This window comes from Protopterus annectens, chromosome 14.part0, assembly GCF_019279795.1.
Source record: "Protopterus annectens isolate FY-2018-M chromosome 14.part0, PAN1.0, whole genome shotgun sequence".
Classification (NCBI taxonomy): domain Eukaryota; kingdom Metazoa; phylum Chordata; order Ceratodontiformes; family Protopteridae; genus Protopterus; species Protopterus annectens.
Window position 1 is genome coordinate 990,295,675 of NC_056748.1, and position 24,747 is coordinate 990,320,421.

The 24,747-nt window shown below is 39.9% G+C and overlaps 1 protein-coding gene across 1 annotated transcript in view; it reads left to right on the plus strand.

The window, feature by feature from the left end:
- Positions 1-24,747, plus strand: part of ZNF511 (zinc finger protein 511) — a 374,315-nt gene that overhangs the window by 143,702 nt on the left and 205,866 nt on the right. Inside the window, exon 3 of the mRNA XM_044056782.1 lies at positions 5,625-5,826. Coding sequence (XP_043912717.1) covers positions 5,625-5,826 — 202 coding nt within the window. The remainder of the gene's footprint in view (positions 1-5,624; positions 5,827-24,747) is intronic.

Here is a 24,747-nt window from a genome sequence, read left to right on the forward strand (position 1 = left end):
AATCTGTCCCTCCAGCAGGTTCTATTGATGTTACATACCAGGTTAAGGCCATTAGAGCGAGTATTCCATGTACCATTTGACTTACAGATATGCAGCATTTCCAATAAAGCAGGGTTAAAGATTGCCTTATATGCAAGGCAGAGATCACCTCTGAGCAGTCTATGTGAAACAAAATAAAGTGATAGTGATTTCAGACGGTCCTCATCGGATAGATGCTGAAGACCTTGAATTTTCCTTGTGAGGAACCTTTGCGGTCTCTGCAGTTGCTGCAGGTGCTTGGAAAGGTACATACCAAAAGGGGCACTGTACTCAATTACTGACCTGATGAGGGAAGAGTACAGGGAGGTTATAACTTTTTTTTTTCTGGAGGCAATGCCCTTGCTTTTGAGATGAGCAATGTAGAATGCCCTTCTTACCACTGTGGAGACATGGTGATCACAGGTAAGGTTGCTGTCAACCTGTATGGCCATGTCTCTCATCACTGAGTGTGTACTTCAGATGTTGTTATTGATGTGGTAGTTAGCAAGAGCATCACTCTTATTGAAAGGGATGATAATACATATGTTTTGCATTGAGTTTAAGGCCATGACTTTGGCATCAATCATTTGTTTGTGTAAGTCCCTCTTGTAGGATGTTGACATCATTTGGAGATTCTATGACTGCTCTCAGTTTGCAGTCATCAGCAAACTTGCCACAGACCTTTAATTTTAACTTGCACATCAGAGAAATAGAATCCAAACAGTAGATGTCCCAGGACTGATCTTTGTGGAACACTACTGGTTATGGGTCTGCTGTTGGAGGTGGATTCTCCTCTTTTGACTATATGGCTTCTATCAGTGAGCCATTTAGCGACCCATCTAATGATATATGGGTTGATACCTAACTGGGTGAGCTTGTCAGTTATGCCTGAGTGGGGGATAATGTCAAATGCCTTGGCTAAGTCTAGGTAGGCTTTATGCACAGATTTCCTCTCATCAAGGGTCTTGGTGACTGTCTCGAAGAAGTGCACCAGGTTTAACAGGCATGATCTCCCTTTGACAAATCCAAATTGAGTAGGGTCAAGTGTTTGGAGGTTAGTAATGTCTTTGTTGATAAGGTCCATGATGATTCTTTCCATGACCTTGCAAATAAGGCTAGTCAGGCTAATAGGTCTACGGTTCCCAGTGTCAGTGGAAGCACCACCTTTGTGCAAGGGGATAACGGTGGCCTTTTTCCATTCAACTGGGATGAAGCCAGTGCTTAGATTATGATTGAAAAGAGTACCCAGTGGCGTTGCTAATTCTTGTTTGAGCCCATGTAGAATGCAGTCTTGGATGTTATCAAGTCCCATGGATGCTGTTGTTTTTGACCTTACGGATGGCGTTCATGACTTTCTCTTTAGAGATGCAGGGTAGAGGACAGGTGGTAGGGATGTCTTGGGTTAAGTGTGGCGGGGAAGTGAAGTTTTCACAGAACCTGTCGACTTAACAAGTTAGCAGTATCCACAGGCTTGGTGTATGTGGTATCATTAACTACCAGTTCGCCATAAATCTGAGCCTTTCCTTTTAGGTTACGGATGTAACTAAAGAGCGCCTTATGGTTGTCCTTAGTTGAGGAAGCTAATTTGTTCAAAACTTTCTTCAGACAATACAAAACATTCACAGGCCTTTTTAAATACATACAGTTTAAAATAATCAAATCCACAAACAAGTGCATTGAGTGTGAAAGAACTAGGGTCACCTAAAAAAAACATGTATAAAAAAAAAAATTAAGCAAAAAAAAATAAGACTTTTTTTACTAAAACCACAATGTTCTATACAAAAATAAAAAAATAAAAAAATAAATATATATATATGAATAATATGTATATGCATGTATAAGTGCCAAGCTTGCATTATTTATGACTACATTTTGGATAACAGAATTTCAGTTAACAACAAACTTCATAATTTGTATCTTGCACTGTGCCAGTTTGCCCAGCATTTTTTGTGGGCAAAAGGGAAGAAAGCTCCGCCGAGTGTAGTTCATGATCTTTACTAAAATAAAGAAAACACAAAGTAGAGAACGCTTTAGCTAAACATGTTACTTATTCCCACTTTAGTAAAGTCCTTATGGTCTTTTTTAAAGTAATTTTGGCTTTATACATGTTTTTTTGGTGGTGACCTAGTTCTTTCACCACTCAATGCTTGTTTGTTGATTGTTTATTATTTTAAAAAACTGTATGTATAAGGACTGTTGAAATGTTTTGTATTGTCTGAAGAAGTTTTTGAACCTCATAAAACTAAAAAATTTGACTTGACGTTAGCAGTACCCTACCGGTCGGTAGAAGAACCCACCAATGCGACCTTTAGTGACAGCAGTGGGTTCTCCGAACCTCATAAACGAAAAGCGTCATTTATATTTTTGGTCTCATTTAATTTGGATTCATAGTTAGCTTTGGAGGACTTCACAAGGAGCCCTATTTGCTTGTTTAAGCTGAGGAGGGAGTGTTTCCAGTTTGGTGCTCACTCCCTCTTACTGTTAGACAGCAGTTTCTTCCTCTTATTGTAAAGCCTGTTAGTGGCAGTTGTCCACCAGGCAGGTTTGCTGTTCCTCGAGTAGCTTGTTTTGGTCCTATCAGGCATGGCTGCATCAATGTAGTTATTCAGGTGTTTGTACAGAGCATTTGAGTAGAACTCTGCATAGTTGCCAGTTCCATCTGTGGGAGGAGGTGCAGTGAAGCTATTTATACCATCTTATAAGAGATTATAATCTGTTTTGGAGAAGTCTTTTAGTTTAGTTTGTGCTGCGGGGGGGGAGGCAGTTGTGATAGTAACTTCAAATGAGACTGATTTTTGGTCAGATCTCACCAGAGAAGACCTCACAGTGGGGGGGGGGGTGCTACAGTGGTCCCCCATATTGGTAAGCACCAGATCCAGGATGTTGGCGGCCCTTGTGGGGGTGTCGACTAGCTGGTCCGGGGCATTGGAGTTAATGAAGTCGAGGAGCCTTTGAGCAAGTAAGTTTCTGCATGAGTAATTTCCCTAGTCAATGGATGGGTAGATAAAGTTGCCCAAAACCATGGTGTTTGGATGTATCTTAATAGACTCAAGTGGATCCAAATAGGCAGAGTGGGTGTCCTGATTCATGGAGGGAGGTCCTGTAGCTGGCAATGACTTGAATAGTAGTCCTACCAACAGTTAATTGCACCCGAAGTATCTCCAGGGAATCTTGCTGACTAACCAATCTGGAGGTGTGTTTATCTTTAATGACTGTTGATACATCACCTTCTTTAGTTTTCACACCTTCAGTTTATGGTCTAAATGTGTGGAAGGAGGTGTAGCTTGATAAGGCTGGGGTGCTCTCCACAGCCTTGAACCAGGTCTCCCTGACTGCACAAATGTCTGTCTCTTCTGTGGTGAGGACTGCTTCCAGTAAATGCAGTTTTGTGTTAAGAATCCTAGCGTTTAGCAGCAAAACCTTGAGGTTGTTCTTAGTTGGAGTTCTTGCGTTGGGAATTTTGTCCTTGAGACACTGCCTAAAAAGGCATTATGGGGTGGCAAGAGCCTTGGCCAGTAGCCAAAATCCCAGGGGTGACAGATGAAGACCATATCTGGCAAAGCATTGAGGTCTGTCAAACAAGTCACCCCAGTCTGACAGATACTGTATCCACTTGGAATGACACCAGAAATTAAGACAGTTATTGAAGTCAGTCACTTTCTGTTTGTACTGAGGCACCATCCTAGGTGAAGGTAAAATGCTGCTTAAGACTAGGGACATACCAGCCTGAGACACACAGTCTGAGAACTCAGTCATGTCTCTCTTCTTATAGTCCAGAGAGGTACATCTCAAGTCGTTCACACCAACATGGACTATTGCAGAGTCATAACAGTGCCTGTTGTTGAGAGACTTGAGTGCATGTGTGATATGGTGGATCCTGGCACCTGACAGTTGACCATGACCTTCTCCTTATCCAGCTTGTTGAGAGGGACATCTGTGTGTCTCACGATTGAGTCACCTATGACTAATATGTTTGGTCTTGTGTTTTGCCTTAAGGGCTTGACAGGTGAGACATTTGTAAGTGTGCTATTATGTGTATTGTGTTCTGCAGGGGAAGTGTTATGTGTAGCATGCTTGTGTTTGGGAGGTCTCGGGTATTTAAGTATGTTTCTGATGAGGACCTCCGCATATGCAGTTATGTGGGATGTGGGTTTGGGTGGAGTAGGAGGTGAGGTGTGCATGCTGACGACCCACTCATTGTCATATATACTGACTGGTGTGTGAGAGAGCATGGATTCATGGTTCCTAATGTAGTTATTACACTGCCTCAGGATGCCCATGTCGACCAAGTTGGCTGGAGGAACCATCGAAAAGTGTGCATCCATAGTGTTGGGTAAATTTGTATGGTCAAGAAGAGAGGTCACACTTAGTGGCTAGTGGGTGAGAGGTGTGTTGGAACCTCTGAGGCTAGGCTTAGTGTCCTACTTGACAGTAGAGATGAACAGTGAAAAACCTCTGGTGGACTACAAACAAATTACTAATGAGAAGTTTAACAAGCAAATCTTTCAGTATCTCATTGAAGAACTGGTTTTAGTGCTCAAGTCATGCAAGGCAGTCTAGATTCCATAAGGCTGAATCTAGCCTATGCTAAGTGCAGAGGTATTTGGAATTCAAAGTGCTTAAAATTACAGTCACAACAGCAAAAAAACAGTATAAAGCAGCAATTCGGTAGAAAAATGTTCTCGATGTAATCAGGCTACTAAACAAGCAGTAATAAAAGAAGCAGTATAAATGCAATTGAACACTTTTAAGAGCAGCAGCAAAAGCAAAATAAAGTATAAAAGTAGGACAAAGCACAATACAAGTAGAATATAGTAAAAGCAGCTGAATAGAGTGTAAATTTTTTTCAAGGTTAAGTGCTATCATGATATGCAAGATTATCTTTTATGATATACAAGCATGGCTTACCTGTGACAAAACAGACCTCTGTCCACTATACTGCATTTTTGTTGTACAAGTACAGTAAAGCATTAGAAAGTACTATCAAAGCACATTCCACCAGCACTCCTTCCATTTTTGCTGCTTGCCTTAGAAGTGTTTCATATCAGGGCTGAAATGAAATTGTAACATATATAGCTGAATATGCCTTTTAGGAAACTTTACTTGTTTTATGCCCGGAGCATGGCAGCGTTTGGGATGGCAGTACTATGGGGGATCATTCTTTCACTGTTCACCAGCCTAGTTTTTTTCTTGGCTCAGTTTGCATGTACCTCTGTCTTTTTACAGCCCGTTTAGACATATTTCCTTATTTCTTAGCACTGGTATTGTATTTTTGAAGAGACTCAATAATTTAATAATAGCCTACCTCCCATTACCTGTCATGTGTGTATAGCTGAGGGTGTCACATTCTCCCTATGAGTACCTTGCAGATCACATAGTGTCTATTTCTTTGTCATTCATCTCAATTTGTCTTCACAGCTCAGAAATGGAAGATAGAAATTAATTAACATTTGCTGTATCAATCAGGTGGCCATCACTCCTTTTAAATGCTTACAAAGATTGAGTTTACTAATGTTTTGAAATACTAGAAAGCATAAATATCTTGTATGTTGATATGTACCTAATATGAACTTTGAACTACAAAGCCATTGCCTCTTTTTGTGTAGGGTGTCTGATTTTGGCTGTCACATTGCTGGTTGCTGTCAGGTGTTTGACACTCTGGAGAGTTATGAACATCACTATAACACACTTCACAGGAATGTCTGTGCTTACTGTAAACGATCCTTCCCCACTGCCCACCTCCTGGACATCCACATTCCAGAATGGCATGACTCTTTCTTCCAGGTACTGGCAGAGAAACAGAACATGGTAAGCTGAACATTGTATACAGTGTCATTATTACTGAAACTGGCTACTTTAAAAGATTCTTTGATTATTAGTCAACAGAGTATAGTCTTTGATTATGAGTTACTACTAAGATTTTAGTTATGTGAACAGCAGTTATTCAGCATAACATGTGCTTTTTGAAAATGTCTTCCTGTCATAATGAAATCATGAAGCCTGAGATTGTTTAAATTAGTTATACATTAATGCATACCTCTCAACCTGGAGACATCAAAAATCTGACAAAGGCCCGTGAAAAGTAGGTACAGCTGGCCAAAAATCTGGACACAAATGAACATAAAATTTGCAAACATAATATAACTCTGCCCACATAATGCAGGGTATGTGTGTACGTGTGTTGTATGTGTAGATATATATATCTGTAGGTGTGTGTGTATATGTCTATTTTTTTAAATGACTGCAGCCCTAAAATGCAGAGGTGGTGGAAACAAGTGTCATTAAACTGTAATTTTATGTTACTTGGCCAGCATTTGTGGAGTTTTTCCTTGCTACGTTAAACATAGGTTTAATTTTGAAGCAATGTAATAGTTGAAGTTTCAAAGAGATTCATGTTTCCTGCAGATCTGAATAACACTGCTACTATGAGACATCTGTACTGGAGATGTTGAAAATTGTTCTGTATGCCTTTTGACTGAAAAAAACGGCTTATTGCTCAACTAATAAGCCTAGTAATGTGGACATACTGGGCTTATTTCTGTGCACTTGTCTATTTCTCTGACATATTTTTCTATATTACATTGAAGTAAACCATTAATATTATGTACAGATGTGAAATTATTGGAACTCCCAGTTTAATAACCAAGTCTGGTAAATACTTGTTTTCACTTTGATGAAAACCTCAACTGTCTTCAAGTCTGTTTTCCACCGGTAGTGTAATTTTTGGTTGGTTTATCATTCTCTTGGGATGCAAACTGCTTGTCACGTTGTTATTTTGTTATGTCACAGAAACAGCTGGATTTTATAGAGCGATATAATGCTAGCATGTATTTTTAGTTTTAATGATGGTTTTCAGCAGAACAGACAGTACAAGATAGTCCATCCTCGGGTATGAAAGCATACTTCTCAACCTCTTAGCACAAGAAGTCTGGACAAAGGCTAAAGTAATTGGGAGGGGGGTAACAAAGGCCCAAAAATAGGGACAGATTTTAAATACCACTCTTAGAAACTTGAAAAGTTGCTAGAGTAACATAATTTGTGTTAGTGTGCATTTTTTGGAAGGACTTGTAGTCTGAAACTCAAATGGATGTCATTATTTAGTGGCTTCAGTCCTCACTGATTTCCCAGAAAACCACAAATTTTATAAGGAGCAGAATAAAATTATGAGGCAAAAATCGGGACATTCTGAGAAAATTTGGACAAATGAGAGGTATCTGTGGAAGTGCTGCCCCAGCTGTAAGAAAGAGACAGTCATCCCACATAGGTCATTAGATAATGGGGAGGAGAAATGCTTCTGCCATGGTGGTAGAGAGCCATGATCATCAAGGGCAGTTTTACAGGTGAGTGAGGCTGCCATAGCAGTCAAGTGCTGGTATGGCTGCCATGATCATCAAGGGCAATTTTACAGGTGAGTGAGGCTGCCATAGCAAAACACCATCACTTTCCCAAATGTACAGAGTGTGCTAACGCATCTTAATGAGATCCTGGAATATTCTGCTTTAATGAATCACTTTACACTTGCAAGGCATAATCTGTGAGGCATTAAAAACCAAGCAACTGCACCCATATAACTTAGATATGTGTAAATGGACTAATCAAGGGGATGAATATTTTACAGAGCTATCAATTCCAAGGTTTCTCTAGTGCCTCGGCTCATCAGCTTTTAAACACTGTGTAAAGGCTAGTGAGCTGAGGCACTAGAGAAATCTTGGAATTCAAGTTTTGTCTGTAATAAAATGTTTTGTGGAATCCTGTCCATCTCCTTTGTGGTTTCTGCCAATTTTGGACTTTTTTGTGGTTGCTGTTATTTTACAGAGCTATGTTCACTAAACACCTGCTAGTGAGTGTATACCAATCACTGGGAGTGGGTACAGCAGATGGCCTTGGATTCCAAGATAAAAAGGGTATGTTGTCTCTGCATTATAAGTAGTGCTTAGTGATTTTACAGTACATTACTTAATATGTATGTATGTAGAAGAGAAAGGGGGGAGTATATGTATTTCATGTGTTGTATTCTTACCACTTAATTGTGCTGCGGTATTGTTGTTGCCTCACAGCAAGACGTTGTCGGGTTCGATTCTCAGCTAGAGCGTCTTCTGTGTGGAGGCATGCGTAAATGGGCGTGCCTTCGTTGAAGGTCGTGCGTCAGGGCTGGTAACTTGGCACGTAAAAATCCACTACCAAACATTAGCGGACCGGAGTTCCGCTGTGGCGACCCCTAACCGGGATATGCCGAAAGACACAACAACATTCTAGCATGCATGTGATATATACACTCATACACATCATGTAATCTGTGTGTGTGTGTGTGTGTGTGTGTGTGTGTGTGTGTGTGTGTGTGTGTGTGTGTGTTGAAAGCTCATTTCACTGAATTTCAATTCACCCTGGCCAAACCGCTGAAAGCTTAAATTACTGAAAACTCATTTTACCAAATCTCATTTCACTGAAGTGAAGTACTGGCACTGTGTAGAGTACTGTAAGGCAAGTAAAAGGTATATGCCCTTTTCCCCACTGTAGTGTGATCCTGGAGTTAGTATATATAGTTGGGGAGGGGGGCATAGCCTTCCAGTTAGTTTGGGTATATATTGTCTTCTAGAAAGAGTTAGTCATTGGTGTTGCAACTATGAATGTCTGTGGTTTAAAATGTATTTTGAAGCTTTTGGTGAAATATAATATAAAACCAAACTAGGTGAGGGGGATATGCCCCCCCCCACCATATAAAACAGTGTGTGGTTGTCAGTCATTTGGCAGAAAATGCCTTTATGGGAGTCACAAATGACTGACCATAAAAGTGACTGCACATTTGTGAGAATCACATGTGGTTGAATTCAGGTTTTAAATAGTGTAGGTATGTAGCAGTGTGCAGGAAAAGGAATGGTTGACTGAAAAGTTGATGGTTTAAAAAAGTGCAAGCCTGCATTATAACAAATAAGGTGTATGTGTGAGTATTTACAGGTCAGGGCTAGGTAATGGAATAGGTTTAGTGTTGTGCTTGATTGGTGTTGTGGGTGATGTTCTTTGTGTTTCACTGTTGCAGTCATTACATTTGGGTTATCTGCTTGCTGTAGCCCTCAGTTGGCCTGATTAACAAAGTCTTGGATCGTGTGTCGGTTGCTGTCACTTCTTCCATGACATCAGGTCGTCAGGGGTATAAAACATGCAGCCGACGTCTTTCTTGCTGTGTGGTGCCCAAAGCAGAAGCAGTTCGAAAAGTGCCTTTTGGCCGACTCCTGAAATTTTCATTTTCGTGTTTCAGAACCAAAGTCTTCAACTAAAGCTAAGTACCCCATTGGGGAAACTTTTTCTTACTCTTTACCGATGTCAGTAAAAGTTAATAATCGCATTACTTGTGGAAAGCAAATACCTCACAAAGATTTTCATTCGCACTGTATTCCTTGCCTAGGCCCTGACCAAGACGTACCTTGCTGTCGGTTTTGTGCTTTATTTAATCAGCGCACTATCTACCGTCGGTATATTTTCACTTCTAAATATTTCGGTTCTCTGTTTAGTTATCCTGAAATGTCATCGGTTAGCCATCTGACTACCGGGATTCCGAAAAAACACAAAGATAAAGACAGAGACAGGCCGCCGAGGTCCAAAGCTGCCGATGACGCTTCTCCTAAGCCAGTCGCCAGTTTGCTGGTACTCAGTGAGGCACTTTCGCAGCCCCTGATATCCGCTACTTCTGACTTGCAAGCCTCTACTGAGACCCATTCAGAGTCTGGTATGCCGGGAGATGCTTCAACTGTGGAACCTGCGGATTTCTCTACCTTGGATGGGTCCAGAGCCGCTGTGCAGGCACCGGCTTCTGAGGGTGTATTCAGGCCCACGGACTTGCATATTAAACAGACGCCTCCTTCTTCATTTAGGCCAAAATCTCGAACCATGCCTAAGAAACCGATGCCCAGGCCGCATGCTCAGACCTCTATGCCTAAAAAAACAAATGATAAGAATGGCTGAAGATTTTATAACTCTAATCAGGGGAAGCCAACCTCCCCCTTCTAAGAGACCTAGGACTGAAGTTGTTTATGAATCTTCTGAGCAGGATTCTGATTTTTCTGATTCCTCTGATGATCTGGATTTGCCCTTATCTACTTATGAGGATTCTGATGCAGAGGACTCTATTCCCTCTGCTTCCCCTCCAGAGGATTTTTCTTTTGGTGAGACCCTACATACATTAAGGGAGCATTTCCACTGGAAAAGCCAGGATTTTTCTGATTCAAAAAAGAGGCTTAGGGATTTCTTACTCCTGCCTCAGCATAGGCCTTTAGCTATACCTCCTGTACTAGATATTGTTGATGCCTTTTCAGAATCTAGTTTGGCCCCTGATTCCTTGCCTCCTGCTCCCAGAAAACCTGACAGATATTACAGGGTTCCTGATTCTCATAAGTTCATTTTTAAAAATCCTATTGTGGATCCAGAGACTATTTCACAGGGACCCAACGGCATTAAGGCTTCTACTGCTAAAAATCCTACCCCCTCTGATAGAGACTCCAGGGTGCTGGATAGATGGGGTAAGAAAGTTTACACTTCTGCAACCTTGGCCATTAGGGCTTTAAACTGCCAGTTTCATATGTTAAAATGTCAACAACATGTTATTGGATTGCTTAAACAGAAAGTGATGTTAATTCCTGACTGTGCTGACAATAAAGAATTACAGGATTTAATGCATTCTGCTGAACAGGTTGGAAAACATACCTTGCAATGTGGATTTGATTCATTAGAGGCCTCTTGCAGGGCTGCAGTTACTGGATCTGTGCTCAGAAGGCATGCTTGGCTTAAGGAGCAAGGTTTGCCTGATCATGTTAAAGCTAAATTGGTGGATGCTCCCTTAAATCAGGACCGCCTGTTTGGCAACAAGGCTGAGGAAGTTCATAAAAAGATGGAAGATAAAGCTAAATCTAAGCAAACTGTTAAAGATTTCTTACAAGTTCAGCCTCCTAGATTTAGTAGGCACTGGCCCTCTAAACATTGGTCCTTTCCAGCCCCTTCCAGGTCTTTTCAAGCCAAACCCAGACACAGCAAAATCCCCAGGTTTCAGTCCCAAGGGACACACAAGACTAGGCAGTGGGGGGGTCTCTGCACCTAAACCTGGGAGTAGTAAGACTCCCCCCTATGGAAAACTGTCTCAATTACTTGTTTTTAAAACGTCCAAGCACTTCCCAACTGAATGCTCCTTTAGGCGGAAAGATTAGTCTGCAGGCCAAAAACTGGGAACTCATTACCCAGGACAAATGGGTTTTAAATATAGTGTCCCAAGGATACAGATTTCATTTCCACACGTTACCAACACCAAGTGGGTGGCCAGATCTACCCCCAAATCAGTGGGCAGAGACCCAAAATCAAGTACTTTCTCTGTTAAACATGGGAGCTATTCATTTGGTACCAGAAGAGGAAAAGGGGCAAGGTTTCAATTCGAGACTTTTCCTGGTACCCAGAAAAGGCAGTACATGGCGTCCTATCCTGGACTTTTCTATTCTAAACACCTTTCTGGTGATTCCAAAATTCAAAATGCTGACTCTTCACCAGCTGCTTCCTATGCTAGGCAAGGATGCATGGTAGGCAACACTATTCTTAAAAGAAGCATACCTGCACATCCCTATCAGGGAGTCTTGCAGAAGATACCTATGCTTCAAAGCAGGCTACATGCACTATCAGTTCTCTGCACTGCCCTTTGGCTTATCTACTGTGCCCAGGGTAATTCACAAAGTGCCTAGCTCCAGTCATTGCATTTTGCAGGCAAATAAATATTCAGGTATACCCATACCTGGACGATTGTCTAATTCAGGTAGAAAGCAATGACATTCTTTTAAATCATCTGGTCTTTGTTCAAAGGGTACTGACTTGTCTGGGGTTCACCATAAACGAAAAGAAATCCCACCTGGTACCCTGCCAACAAATTATATTCCTGGGAGCAAGCTTGAATACAACCTCCCAGATGTCTTTCCTCAAGCCAGCGAAACGGATTCATTTGACAACTTACTTCAAACAAGTGGCCACAAAGGCCCATCTATCTGCAAGGCAAATACTGCAAGCCTTGGGGTTCATGGCTCCTGCATTCTTTTAATTCCATATGCAAGGATGCATATGAGGAAACTACAATGGTATCTCAAAAGCCTATGGTGTCAACATTCACAGGATCTAGAAGCAAGGATTCCTATCATACCTTGCCTACGCCTAGAGTTCCTTTGGTGGGCAGAGGCCTGCCACCAAAACAGGGGACTACCATTCACATTACCCCTTGCTTCCCAAATCTTAACAACAGACACATCAGACTATGTATGGGGGGGGGGGGGCTCACCTAGCAGTGAAGTGCATTCAGGGCAAATGGAACCCAAGTCAAATGCACCTGCACATAAATCAAAAGGAAATGTTAGCTGTACAGAATGCTCTGACAGCCTTCAAGGACCACATTCTTCCAGGACAACTAATGGTAAAGACGGCAACACCACTGTCATGTGGTACATAAACAAGCAGGGGGGTACACATTCTTACCCCCCTCTGCAGACTAGCCATGGCATTGTAGAACACAGCCTTGAGCTACCAAGTGAATCTATAAGCTCAATTCCTGCTAGGAAAACTAAGTACACTGGCAGACGGACTAAGCAGAAACCTAATGGACCCACATGAGTGGAAACAGGAACCAAGGATTTTCACCATGTTGACAAACAAATGGGGGAGCCCAGATATAGACCTGTTTGCCTCCCCTCAGAACCATCAACTGGACAAATTTTGCACAAGGATTCCCCACAAGCTAGCTTGGAAAGTGGACGCTCTATCCTTCAGCTGGAAAAACCTATCAGTTTATGTTTTTCCTCCTTTGCCTCTGCTCTCCAAGGTACTACTAAAGATCAAACAGGACAAGCCAAGGACGATTTTAATTGCACCAGACTGGCCTTGCCAACACTGTTGCGCATTGTGTCATGCTTGGCTCCATGGCACCTGCATCAGATTCCTTCCCTGTTGTCTCAGCAGGAGAACCAGATTCTGCACCCTCAGCTGCAGACCCTGAACCTAGCAGCTTGGCTAATTACCTAATCTCTCCTTCACCATCCGTCAGTAAATCAGTGATGGATATCATTTTAGAGGCAAGGAGGCCTAGTACTAGAAAATCTTATGCTGCAAAATGGAAAAGATTCTGTGCCTGGAACCAATCTCAAGGGATGAACGCAGCAGTGCCCGATTTACCTCAGATTCTATAATACTTGACTGAGATGCTTCATAATGGCCTGTATTTTTCCTCCATCAAAATTCATGCCTCAGCCATTTCAGCTCATTATAGCACAGAGCCTCCCCTCTTCTATCACCCACTGCTCAAGCAGTTCCTCAGAGGGGCCAAAAATTTAAGGCCACCCAGGAGAGCTCCAACTCCAACCTGGGATCTTAACTTTGTCTTGGAGAAACTCACACTTCCTCCTTTCGAGCCAGTTGCTACTGCAGATTTAAAATTTCTTTCCTGAGAAAACGTTTTCCTTTTAGCAATCACTTCTGCAAGAAGGGTATCTGAATTACAGGCCCTTATGGCAGTGGAACCTTTCATCATCTTTCATGCGGGCAAGGTGTCCCTCAGAACCAATCCCTCCTTCATGCCCAAGGTGGTATCCACTGTGGCTCTTAATCAGTCCATTCATTTGCCTACCTTCTTTCCTAACCCACAGAACAAAGGGGAACAGATATTGCACTCTTTAGATGTGCACAGACAGCTTAGATTCTTCTTGGACAGGACTAAACCTCAAAAGAAATCTGAACAACTGCTGGTGGCATTTGCTGCAGGGACAGAGGGGAAAGCTATTTCAAAACAAACCATTTCAAAATGGATAGGCCACTGCATTCATTTCTGCTATAAGCACCATGGAAAACCTATCCCACAGGGCATCAGACCCCATTCAACCAGGGCTGCATCTACCTCTACAGCCTTTCTCAGGGGCGTCCCTACTAGCGGCATCCTAGAAGCTGCTACCTGGAGTTTTGTACTTACCTTATCATTTGCCTATTTTCTATAAATCCAGAGCTGGTTTTGCCACTGCAGTCTTACAGGGCCTTATAGCTGGTCCTAATTCTATTTAAATTCCTCCTCCCAACCTTAGCTTTGGGAATCTACCCAAATGTAATGACTGCAACAGTGAAACACGAAGAACATAGTACAGTTGTGTACATTTACCATTAATGTAGATGTTCGAATGTATTCACTGTTGCAGTCCTGGTTACCCTCCCTCCAGCCCCCTTTCTTTTTTTGGCTATACCTCTACTCTTACTTACTATGCTCTAAAAGCTTTTTGGTGTATTTGCTTTTTTGTTGGGGGTATATCCTTGTATTTATAGATTTAATTGCTTCCCATTAGGGGGGCACCTGACATCTGGGGCAAGAAAAACTGATGTAATGGCGTTAGCTGCATGTTTTATACCCCTGACAATCTGACGTCATGGAAGAAGGGACAGCAACTGACGCAGGACCCAAGACTTCGGTAATCAGGCCGACTGAGGGCTACTGCAAGCAGATAACCCAAATGTAATGACTGCAGCAGTGAATACACTCGAACATCTACATTTATGGTAAGTGTAAACAACTGTACTTTCTGTGTCCTTTTTTTCTTGATTAGTGGTACTTTTAGGGAAAGGTGTTTTATTAATGCAGTGCATATGGTTAGGGTCAGGGGCCACAGTTGGGTTATGGTTAGCACACATGAGTAAGTTAGTGCAGGGGAAGTTCCCCTGTATACGTATGGAAAACTACTGAGTTTTCCTTATGGGTTAGTAAACACATACATATAGGTATGCTTCAGAGAGAAATCCTGGCTTCCCCCTTTTTTGTTGCTGCAGATGTGTGTGTATGTTTGTGTGTGCTTATGTGCATTTGTGTGTGTGTGCATGCATGCATGTGTCTGTGTTGATGTGTGTGTTTGCGTCTTTGTGTCTGTGTTAACACTTATATGGAGATTGTACAAAGGGAAGAAGACTTGTCTCTGAAGCCATACACAGCTGTGTGGGACTGCAAGATACATGCAGTGTCTTGGATTCTCCATTATTTCAGAATCTTCTTTAAACTGGTAGTGGGTGACAGAGTAATCACCAAAAGGGCAAAGAGTGCTCCACCCTTTTATACTTGTGGGATGGAGTAACACATGTATTCTTTTGCCTTCTGAAATAGATATTGCAGCCTCACATGTAGGCTTGAGTACTTCCTCATTACAGTATATATAAACCCTGTTTCAGAATCATGACCATCTTCCATCTGTTATTCAGGTCACTACCTTGTCCTGACAGTAAATTATTTTGGAATCTGGCCCTGTATTAGGGTTATTAATGCACATGTTACTGGAGGAACAGGTTCATAATACAGAGACTCCACATGCTATGGAATAGACTTCCCATACATGTCAAGCAGAGCATCTCGCTGACCCTCTTCAAGAGAAATCTTGATGAGTGGATGGGAAATAGAAAATTCACTCCGGGGATAACTCCAGTGGTTCTACTCAACAGAGGCACTGGGAACTATGGTTGGGTGTCATGATGCCAGGGTACTCCTATGGCTAGGCTTGTAAAGGCCCCAGGGCCATTAGCCTAGTATACACCTATGAACCTATGAAAAGCTGGAGAAACAATTTTTTTTATATCTTACCCCACCTATATTTTGTAGCAGAAGACTGCTGTAGCTTGTAATTCTCAACTGTAATATTTATTCTATCCTAGCAGTATGTATGAACATTTTACAAAAAATAAAAAGTTACTATGTCTCTAGGGTTTACACTTAATGGCACAGCTGACATAGCATGCTGACTCAGTCCAGACCTGCAGATGTATGCTGTTAGATGAAGATACATGTTACTTTCCCAATGTATGTGATAAACTACAGATATGCCATATATATATTTATGAGACTGAATGTAAACAAACTCTTAACTTTTCATTGGTTACTGTAAAATAAATTATGACAAACCTTTTACTTGTCTGCTTTTCATGTGTGTCAGTGTTGTTGCTTGAAAGCCTAATGCCACACCTGTTGCTTTTGTCAGTTTTAGTTTAGATTATTACAAATGAGTAATGAAGTTAATGCAATTTAACATATTTTAGTCTTGAATTGCCCTACTTTGGAAAATACATGGGGCAGTCTGTCTACCTTCCATTTACTTGAATTTACAGATGTTTACAGTTGCTGGCTTACAACTCAAATTCTTAATTTTGCTGAGCTGTTAGCTCATTGCAAAGTTGTATTTGTCTGCAGTTTGTTAACAGAATTTGTGAGATGGTCTTTTGATCTTTTTTCTGTCACAACCTACAGTGGATATAAATAGTGTACACACCCCCTGTTAAAATGCCATTTTTTTGTGATATAAAAAATGATACCACAATAAATAATTTCAAAATTTTCCCACCTGTAATATGACCTATAACTTGTACAATTCAATTGAAAAACAAATATGTTAGGGGAAAAATATAAAAAATAAAAAATGTACAGTAAGCTGGTTGCATAAGTGTGCACACCTTTAAACTAATACTTTGTTGAAGCACCTTTTGATTTAATTACAACATTCAGCCTTCTTGGGTAGGAGTCTATCAGCATGGCACATCTTGTCTTGGCAATATTTGCCCACTCTTCCTTGCAAAAGCGCTCCAAATCTGTCAGATTGTGAGGGCATCTCTTGTGCACAGCCCTCTTCAGGTCACCCCACAGATTTTCTTTTGGATTTAGGTCTGGGCTCTGGCTGGACTATTCCAAAATTTTAATTTTCTTCTGGTGAAGCCATTCTTTTGTTGATTTAGATGTATGCTTGGGGTCATTGTCATGTTGAAAGTGAAATTCCTCTTCATCTTCAGCTTTGTAGCAGACGCCTGAAAGTTTTGGGCCAGAAGTGACTGGTATTTGGAACAACAGTTCCCCTCCACCTTGACTAAAGCCCTAGTTTCAGCTGAAGAAAAGCAACCCCAAAGCATGATACTGCCACCACCATACTTCACCATGAGGATGGTGTTCCTTTGGTGATGCGAAGTGTTGTTTTTGCGCCAAACATACCTTTTGGAATTGTGGCCAGAAAAATTCAACCTTGGTCTCAACAGACCATAACACATTTTCCCACATGCTTTTGGCAGGCATGATGTATTGTTTTGCAAATTTTTGCCGGGCCTAGATGTTTTTCTGTGTAAGAAAAGGCTTCAGTCTTGCAACCCTACCCCATAGTCCAGACATATGGAGAATATGGGCGATTGCTGTCACATGTAGTACACAACCAGTACTTGCCAAGAATTCCTGTAGCTCCTTCAGTGTTGCTGTAGGTCTCTTGACAGCCTCCCTGACCAGTTTTCATCTTGTCTTTTCATCAACTTTGGAGGGATGTCCAGTTTTTTGCAACATCACTGTTGTCCCATATTTTCTCCACTTTTTGATGACTGTCTTCACTGTGTTCCATGGTATATCCAATGCTGTGGAATTTTTTTTGTACCCTTCTCCTGACTGATACCTTTCAACAATGAGATCCCTTCAGTGCTTTGTAAGCTCTCTGCGAACCACGGCTTTTGCTGTAGCAGGCAACTGAATAAATGTCAGGAAAATCCTACTAGGGCAGCTTAACTTTATTTGGGGTTAATCAGAGTCTCTTTAATTGATGGCAGGTGTGTACCCAAAAAGACTGAATGCTGTAATTAAATCAAAAGGTGCTTCAGCAAACTATTAATTTAAGGGTGTGCACACTTATGGAACCAGCTTATTGTAAGTTTTTTATTTTTTTATATTTTTCCCCTGACAGATTTGTTTGTTTTTCAATTGAATTGTACAGGTTATAGGTCACATTAAAGGTGGGAAGAGTTTTGAAATGATTTATTGTGGTCTCATTTTTTTATAACACAAAAACCTGGCATTTTAACAGGGGTGTGTAGACTTTTTACATCCACTGTAGGTAAAAGAACAGTAGCATACAAGTATGAGATAACAATAATAAATAAATTAAAGGACAATATACGTTTAGCAGAGAGGATTGGTGAGGTAATACAGAAATGTGTTAAAAATGCGCACAAAGTATTACTTAAGATAGTTAGTATGGAGCTACATGTATTGGTAACATATCTAAATATGATTGTAAATTATTTTAATAATACCCGTTGCTCCTACTACTGCGTGGGTATCTTTGTTCCACATTGCTCTAGTTTGTGCCTACAAATCCTGATATTTTATGATGTTGTCTCTCTCTGTACGCAAGACACTCTAGTCACTGGGTGTGGCATTTTCAATGATCAATGCTACTCTTGTCAAGTGATGTAAATGTGTCTGTGATGCTTTGTGGCTCATGTTTCCAGTGTTTTTCAGCCACTTCAGTACCATAATGTTTGCACAATCCCCAGTGCAACAATCTTGCCACATTATTATGCCTTTCAATATACAGTCCTTCCATTAGTATGTCACAATCAGCAACGAGGTGTGCAGCTGTTTCCAATTCGGTTTGACAAAACCTACATTTGTGTTTCTCCCACATGTTCATTGGACTTTATAAACCAACATTTATGCAGCCCACTGTCTTGGGCCGTCAGTATTAACCTTTCATCTCTTGGTTTGAATTAGCCTCATTGTAACCATTCCTGTGTTCGTTCCTCATCAACATGAGGTCCTTCCAGAAGTTTTCTATACTTGCAACTATATTTATGCTTTTTCCATGTTTCTTGCCTTCTCATCTGATCCTGCACCTTATAGTCTTTCTTTTGTTTTTTTGGCACATTCAGTTGCTGCCTGATTTTTATCTACTTCTGGTTTGATTTCCATTCCTGCTTGACACCGATAAGCTTCTGCTAAATTAAGCAGAGAAGTCATCTTAGATTTATTTTCCTCATGTTTCAAAACTTTCAGTATGTTTGGGTCTTGCGAGATCAGCAGATATGTGTAGAGTCCCATGATTGCAGATCTATACATGTAATCAGTTTCAAGGAGGCCCATCCCTCCTTCGGAACGGGAAATATATAATCTTGGTATACACTGATTTTTTATAAATCATGTGGTGAGCATGAAGCATCCTTCTTGTTTTCCTATCTAGTCTATCTAACACGTTTTGGGGCCAGTCAATCACTCCAAAACTAAGTTAGAACAGGATGAGCAAATTGGTTTATAGCTTGGATTTTGTTCCTAGATGTCAGTGTTGTTTTTAGGATTAATTTAAGTCTTCTGAAGTATTCCTTACTAAATTTTATTCACATTTTTTCGTGTTTTATTGTTGATCCTATTTATACACTCCTCCTTGCTCATGTTCTTTTATATCACATTCTTGTCTCAAACTGATATTTTCCAGTGCTGGAGTTTTCCTGCTTTAAAGGTTGCTTTTGCACACTTATCAAGACCAAATGACATTCTTATGTTATTTGAAAAAGTTTTAACAACTTGCAGTTGTGCTTTCAGTTCCTCACCTGATGAACTGTACAGTTTTAAATCATCAACAAAGAGAAGGTGAGAAGTCTTTACACTTTGTTGTTTTTTAGGAGCCAAATTGTAGCCATGGCCTAAGCTGTTGAGTAAACAGCTTAATGAGTTAATGGCAAGGCAGAATAGTAACGGTGACAGAGAGTCACCTGGAATATCCTCCTTTGAATTTTTATCCCTGGAATAATAATCTATCCTTTATCATGACTTAATTGCAAAGTGGTCTGCCACTGTTTCATGGTCACTGTAATGTAGTCGATCAGTGTGGGGTCCATCTTATACATTTTTAAGCACTCTTTTATTCAGGAATGGGGGATACTACCAAATGCTTTTTTGTAGTCAATCCATGCCATACTTGGATTCTCCCTCTTTTTACAGTTCTCCACTATGACTTTATTTAACAACAAATTCTTTGTTCCATATGACTTTCTTGTATTGCCCATTTGTTCTACTGCCATAATTGAGTTTTCTTCTAAATGACTATAAACTCTGTTGGCTTCACTTCCCGTGTATAGTTTATATGTCGTCGGAAGGCAAGTTATTGGTCTATAATTTTTAAGGGTCTATATCACGTAGTCGAAGTATGGCAACTTCGAATGTGATATGGTAGAAACCATAAGTTAGAAGTTGTCATACTTCGATTGTAAAAAAAAAAACATAAAGAACGTACCTGAGGGTTGTAAGCAGGGGGGCAAGCCCTAAAGGAAATGTTCTCTTTACTGCACTGTAGCGTGACCTCGGCATTGTTATATTTATAGAGCAGGGCGTGTGGGGGATGCAGGGGGGCTTGCCACCCCTGCATACAACCTTTTATTTTGTTTTCCCTTTTTTTTTTAAATTTTTTTACACATAGTCAAAATTCTGTAACTTCAGACATATGTGTTTGTACATATGGTAGTCGAAGTTACGGAACTTCGACTATGTGATATGGACCCATTTTTAAGGTAGCTTGCAGGTTCACTCTTAAGTAGGAGCATTGTTTTTCCTGCTAGCCAGGTTGGTTTCTGTTCTGTGTATGCATATAAATAGTTCTTACTCATGGCTCAATCTTCGTGCAAAGATGTTAATACTTTTAACCAGAAGTTAGGTACTACATCTGGGTCTGGGGTTTTCCAGATAGAGGCTTTTCTTAACTTTGTTTCAATCTCTCTGGCTGTTACTTAATCCCATTTCATATCCTTTACCTTTAATCCTCTTATTCTTTCTTTTACTTCTTCTATCCATTTAGCATCTTTGTTATGTTCCACAGGATCTTCATAGATACTTCTCCAAAATGTATCTATTTCTTCTTTTTTTGGCTGTCTTTCAATTCTTTTTACCTTATTTCCCTGTTCTCTGTAAAACTTTTTGCGTCATCAATAAATTGCTTATTTTGTACTTTTCTTTTATGTTTATCTTCGTATCTTCTAAATTTTTCCACCTGTGCTGAAATTTTTAGTTTGTTATTTGTGATAGTGCATGATAGATCCTGGTCTGTTCTAATACTGCGCATTGCTTTTATCACATCTATCTTTCTTAGTATTTTTATTATCTGTTCCCTCCTCTATAGTCTTCTAACAGTGACACTTCTTGTCTTAGCTGCTTTATAGTTTTCTCTAATCGATATTTCCATGATGGTATTCAATTTCTCCCCTTCCTTTCCTTCACTACCCTATGTTCTTGTGGTTATACTTTATCAGTTATTAATTTAGCAGCACAGTAATATATCCTGTTTACTTCTGTTATAGCACATGAATCTGTATGGGCAGTCCTAATTACTGTGTTCATTTGTTTTGTCAGACTTCTAACTTTTGGAATTTTATTGACCTTCTGCAGTCCATTTCTCTCATTGATCTTAATATATCTGTCCATATCTATTAAATCAAGCAACTCTTCTCGTTAATTTTCTTCCAAACTGAGGGCACATCTCTTGTTTTCTGTTTCCTGTGGGCATTCTGTAGAAAGTTCTATTAGCATCTTCCTGTGGCACCTTCTCTTCAGTTTCATCCTGTGCCATCCATTGCTCTGTCATATGAGAACTCCCCGGCTTATCACTCCTCAATATTGGCTGCGTTAGAGCTTCCACAGTTTCCTGTTCCTTCCCTTGCTGTCTAACTTCAAGTGAGCATTTATACTGGTTTCCTGTAGAAGGCTGCAAATTATCTTCATATGGCACCTGACCAATTGCTTCCTGTTCCACTGGTTTCCCCTTAATTTGGATATCCATTACTCTGTCTAGTTGTGGTGCTTTCTGAATTAGATTTTCTGCACTGAATCCTTCACTTTGCAGGTACTACATAACCTCAGTTTCTATTTCTTTAACTTCTCCATTACTAATCTCCTTTTCTGCTGTTCCTCTGTCTTCTTATTTTTGCTTTCAGTGCTTCCATATGGCATGGCCTGTTCTGGAGAAGACCTTCCACTATTTTTATTTTTTTATTTAGAATGGGTTAGGGTGGGAAAGTCAGACTGTCTGTTTCTTAATGTTGTTTAGTTTTGTTCATACCGTGGAACGTGATGGCTCTGTGAGTAATTGGTGTCCACTTGAATTTTTTATAGGATTGCAGTGATGCATGCTTGTATCAGCTAGTAAAACAAACTATATTGTTTTGTTTTCAGCATCTTGTAATTTTCTATCTTTTGGGGTGAATGTAAGCATAGTAGAGGGAGACCATATTTGATTTTGGGGGTAATAACATTTTTTGGCGATAGCTGTACATGCAGCCAATGAGAGTATAAGATGAATGCAGTACAAAGTTTGAAATAAGAAAGAACTTTAGATATGGTATTTTCAGTATGATTTGTAAAACTGAGCAGAGGATGTGAACAAAATACCTTTGCTGTGTAATTTGAGGGATATTTTTTTTCCTTTAATGCCTTTGGCACTTACAGGAAGGCAAGTGGCAAGTTTTTTGACAGTTACTAAACAGCAAGACATTATTTATGTTAGAATTTAATAGTTTGTTGTTATTCTTTAGCCAATTAGATAATTCTGAGAAGTTGTCTTGATGCAAGTTTGAAGGATTTGGTGGGATTTGCTGGTCTCTGTCAGAAGAACATCATGTATGTATACATTACAATAGACCTGCCGTATATTAACCTGATAATGTCATTAATGAAGATAGAATATAGAAGGGGGGCCCACTACTTATCCCTGTTGTTCACCAGTGTATTATATCCCTTTGAAAGAGTTGTAATAAATTAGAAAAGTTCTATTTTTTAAATAACTACAGAATCACATTACTGTGTTATCTACAAACTTTAACTTGTATAGGTTCTTTAATAATATGTCATGGTTAACTATTTCATATGCTCAAGTCATATAAATAAATATGCCAGCAGTTATGTGCCCTTCATTCATATTAGAATAGATTGAACATTTAGCTGTTATTAAAGCAATTCTGGTACTGAAAGAGTTCCTGAAGCCATGTTGGTGATCTCATAATAATCCATATTTGTTAATATGTGAAGGTAGTTGTCATAGATTTTTTTCAGATATTTTTGTTATTGCGTACAAATTTAAAACAGGCCTTAGTACTTTGGTACAAAGGACTTGACACTTGTGGTAGTGGAATCATGACAGTATGACTGAAAGCAAGGAATTGTGCCTGTAGTAAAATAAAGAATAACATATAAGTGAGGGGGTGCATGAATTTTTTTTGGCTACTAGTTTTAGGACGTTATGATAAAGTCTGCTAAATCTGGAACCTGATGAATCAAGATCTATAAGGAGAGATGTGGTTAACAGAGAGGTCTGAGAATTGAAAGGAGGTGGGGTGGGAAGGTAATGGTTATAATTGTGGGGTAAAATCAATATCCTAATATTGGGAGCTTTCTGTAGCCTTGGAAACAGTATAAGTAATTTATTTTATAGAGGTGAGGAGGACTTGCATGTAATCTTTGATAAAGGTAGTTTTAGGACCGAGAGGTGTTTTTTATTAGAATTATTTGAAAAGTCTGTGATGTGACGTAAGGTGTTTCACTTCTCTCCAAAACTGTCTTGAGTCGAGTGGTATATTTTTCCTGCATTTGTCATGGGTATAGTGTTTTAATGATATTTGTGGCTGTCCTGGTAGACTTACAAAGTTCCAAATAAGTTTCATGGAGGTGATTTGGAATTATTCCCAAGCTTTCCAGGCATTGTTCCTTCGCTTGACTTTTGCTTGATATTGTTAGTTAACAAGAGGTATTTTTGTGCCCTAACAAAACAGGAATTGAAGGTACTGGATATTGTAAAGTAGTAATGAAGTAAGACAGGGCTAGTTTACAGTTAGTTTGAGAGTAAAGTGGGGACCAGTCAGTGCTATTGATGACGTAATTAAATTCTGGAAGTTTATTTTGAAGAACTGACGTACTGGTTATAATTGCTGGAGAGTCCCTTTTTGGTAATGAAACTCCAGCAGGACATGACAGGACAGTGATCGCTTAAGAAATTAGGCTGGATATCAATATGTAAGGATCTGTGGTTTAAAATTTGTAATTATGAGATCGAGTGTGGAACAGTTGCTTGTTTGTACTTATGGTCTAGTGGGAGTTTGTGTCAGTTGTTCAAAGTCCAGGAATTGTAGTATTCTGGTTAGTTGAGCTTTATCATGACCAATTGATGATGCAGTTTTTGAGGAAACCTTTAGGGCTGACATTAAACAGGGCTTCTTGCAATGTAGAAATGGAGGAAGGGGATGGAATATACACTGCACCAATGCGAAGATGATTGTGTCCACCTAAGGTGAAATTGGTTAAGCATCCATTCGGGTTTGTGTCACCTAAAGCTTTAGTTATGTTGTGTGATATAACATTAGTTGCAGGTACTTTAAAATCATAGTACTTATCCAGTTCTTTTGTCTGGTATGTTGTCAGTAAATATGTTGTAGATTGTTTGAAGGACATAATTTTATCTTTTGTCCAAGCCTTTGAGATGGCTAAAACATGAGGCTGCTCTGCTTTGTTGTTAATGCATACATTTATACAGGAAACGTTTAGGGATTTATTATTTATCTTGATATTAGACATGTTAAAGTGAAGATTATTAATATCACCTGGGCCTGGGTTAAGTTGAATGTTCCAAGACATAGTTATTTTTGGGAGTAGTACTATATTTTAGTAAGAAGTTTTTTTGAGATGGTCTGTGGGGTTGCTGTAGTGTGTGCCATGTAGGTGTTAATAACGAATTGTCTGATTGTGTAGGTTTGGACTTTGATATAATGTGGAAAAAGAGGAGGTGCAGTTATTAGTGTTTAGAACTGAGATTACATAAATGATGCACTGGGGAATGTCTTGTGGGGATTGAGTCTGTGATGTATGTAATTCGACTGGAGGGAAGAAGAATGTGGAAGATGAAAAGTTTGGCAATCTCT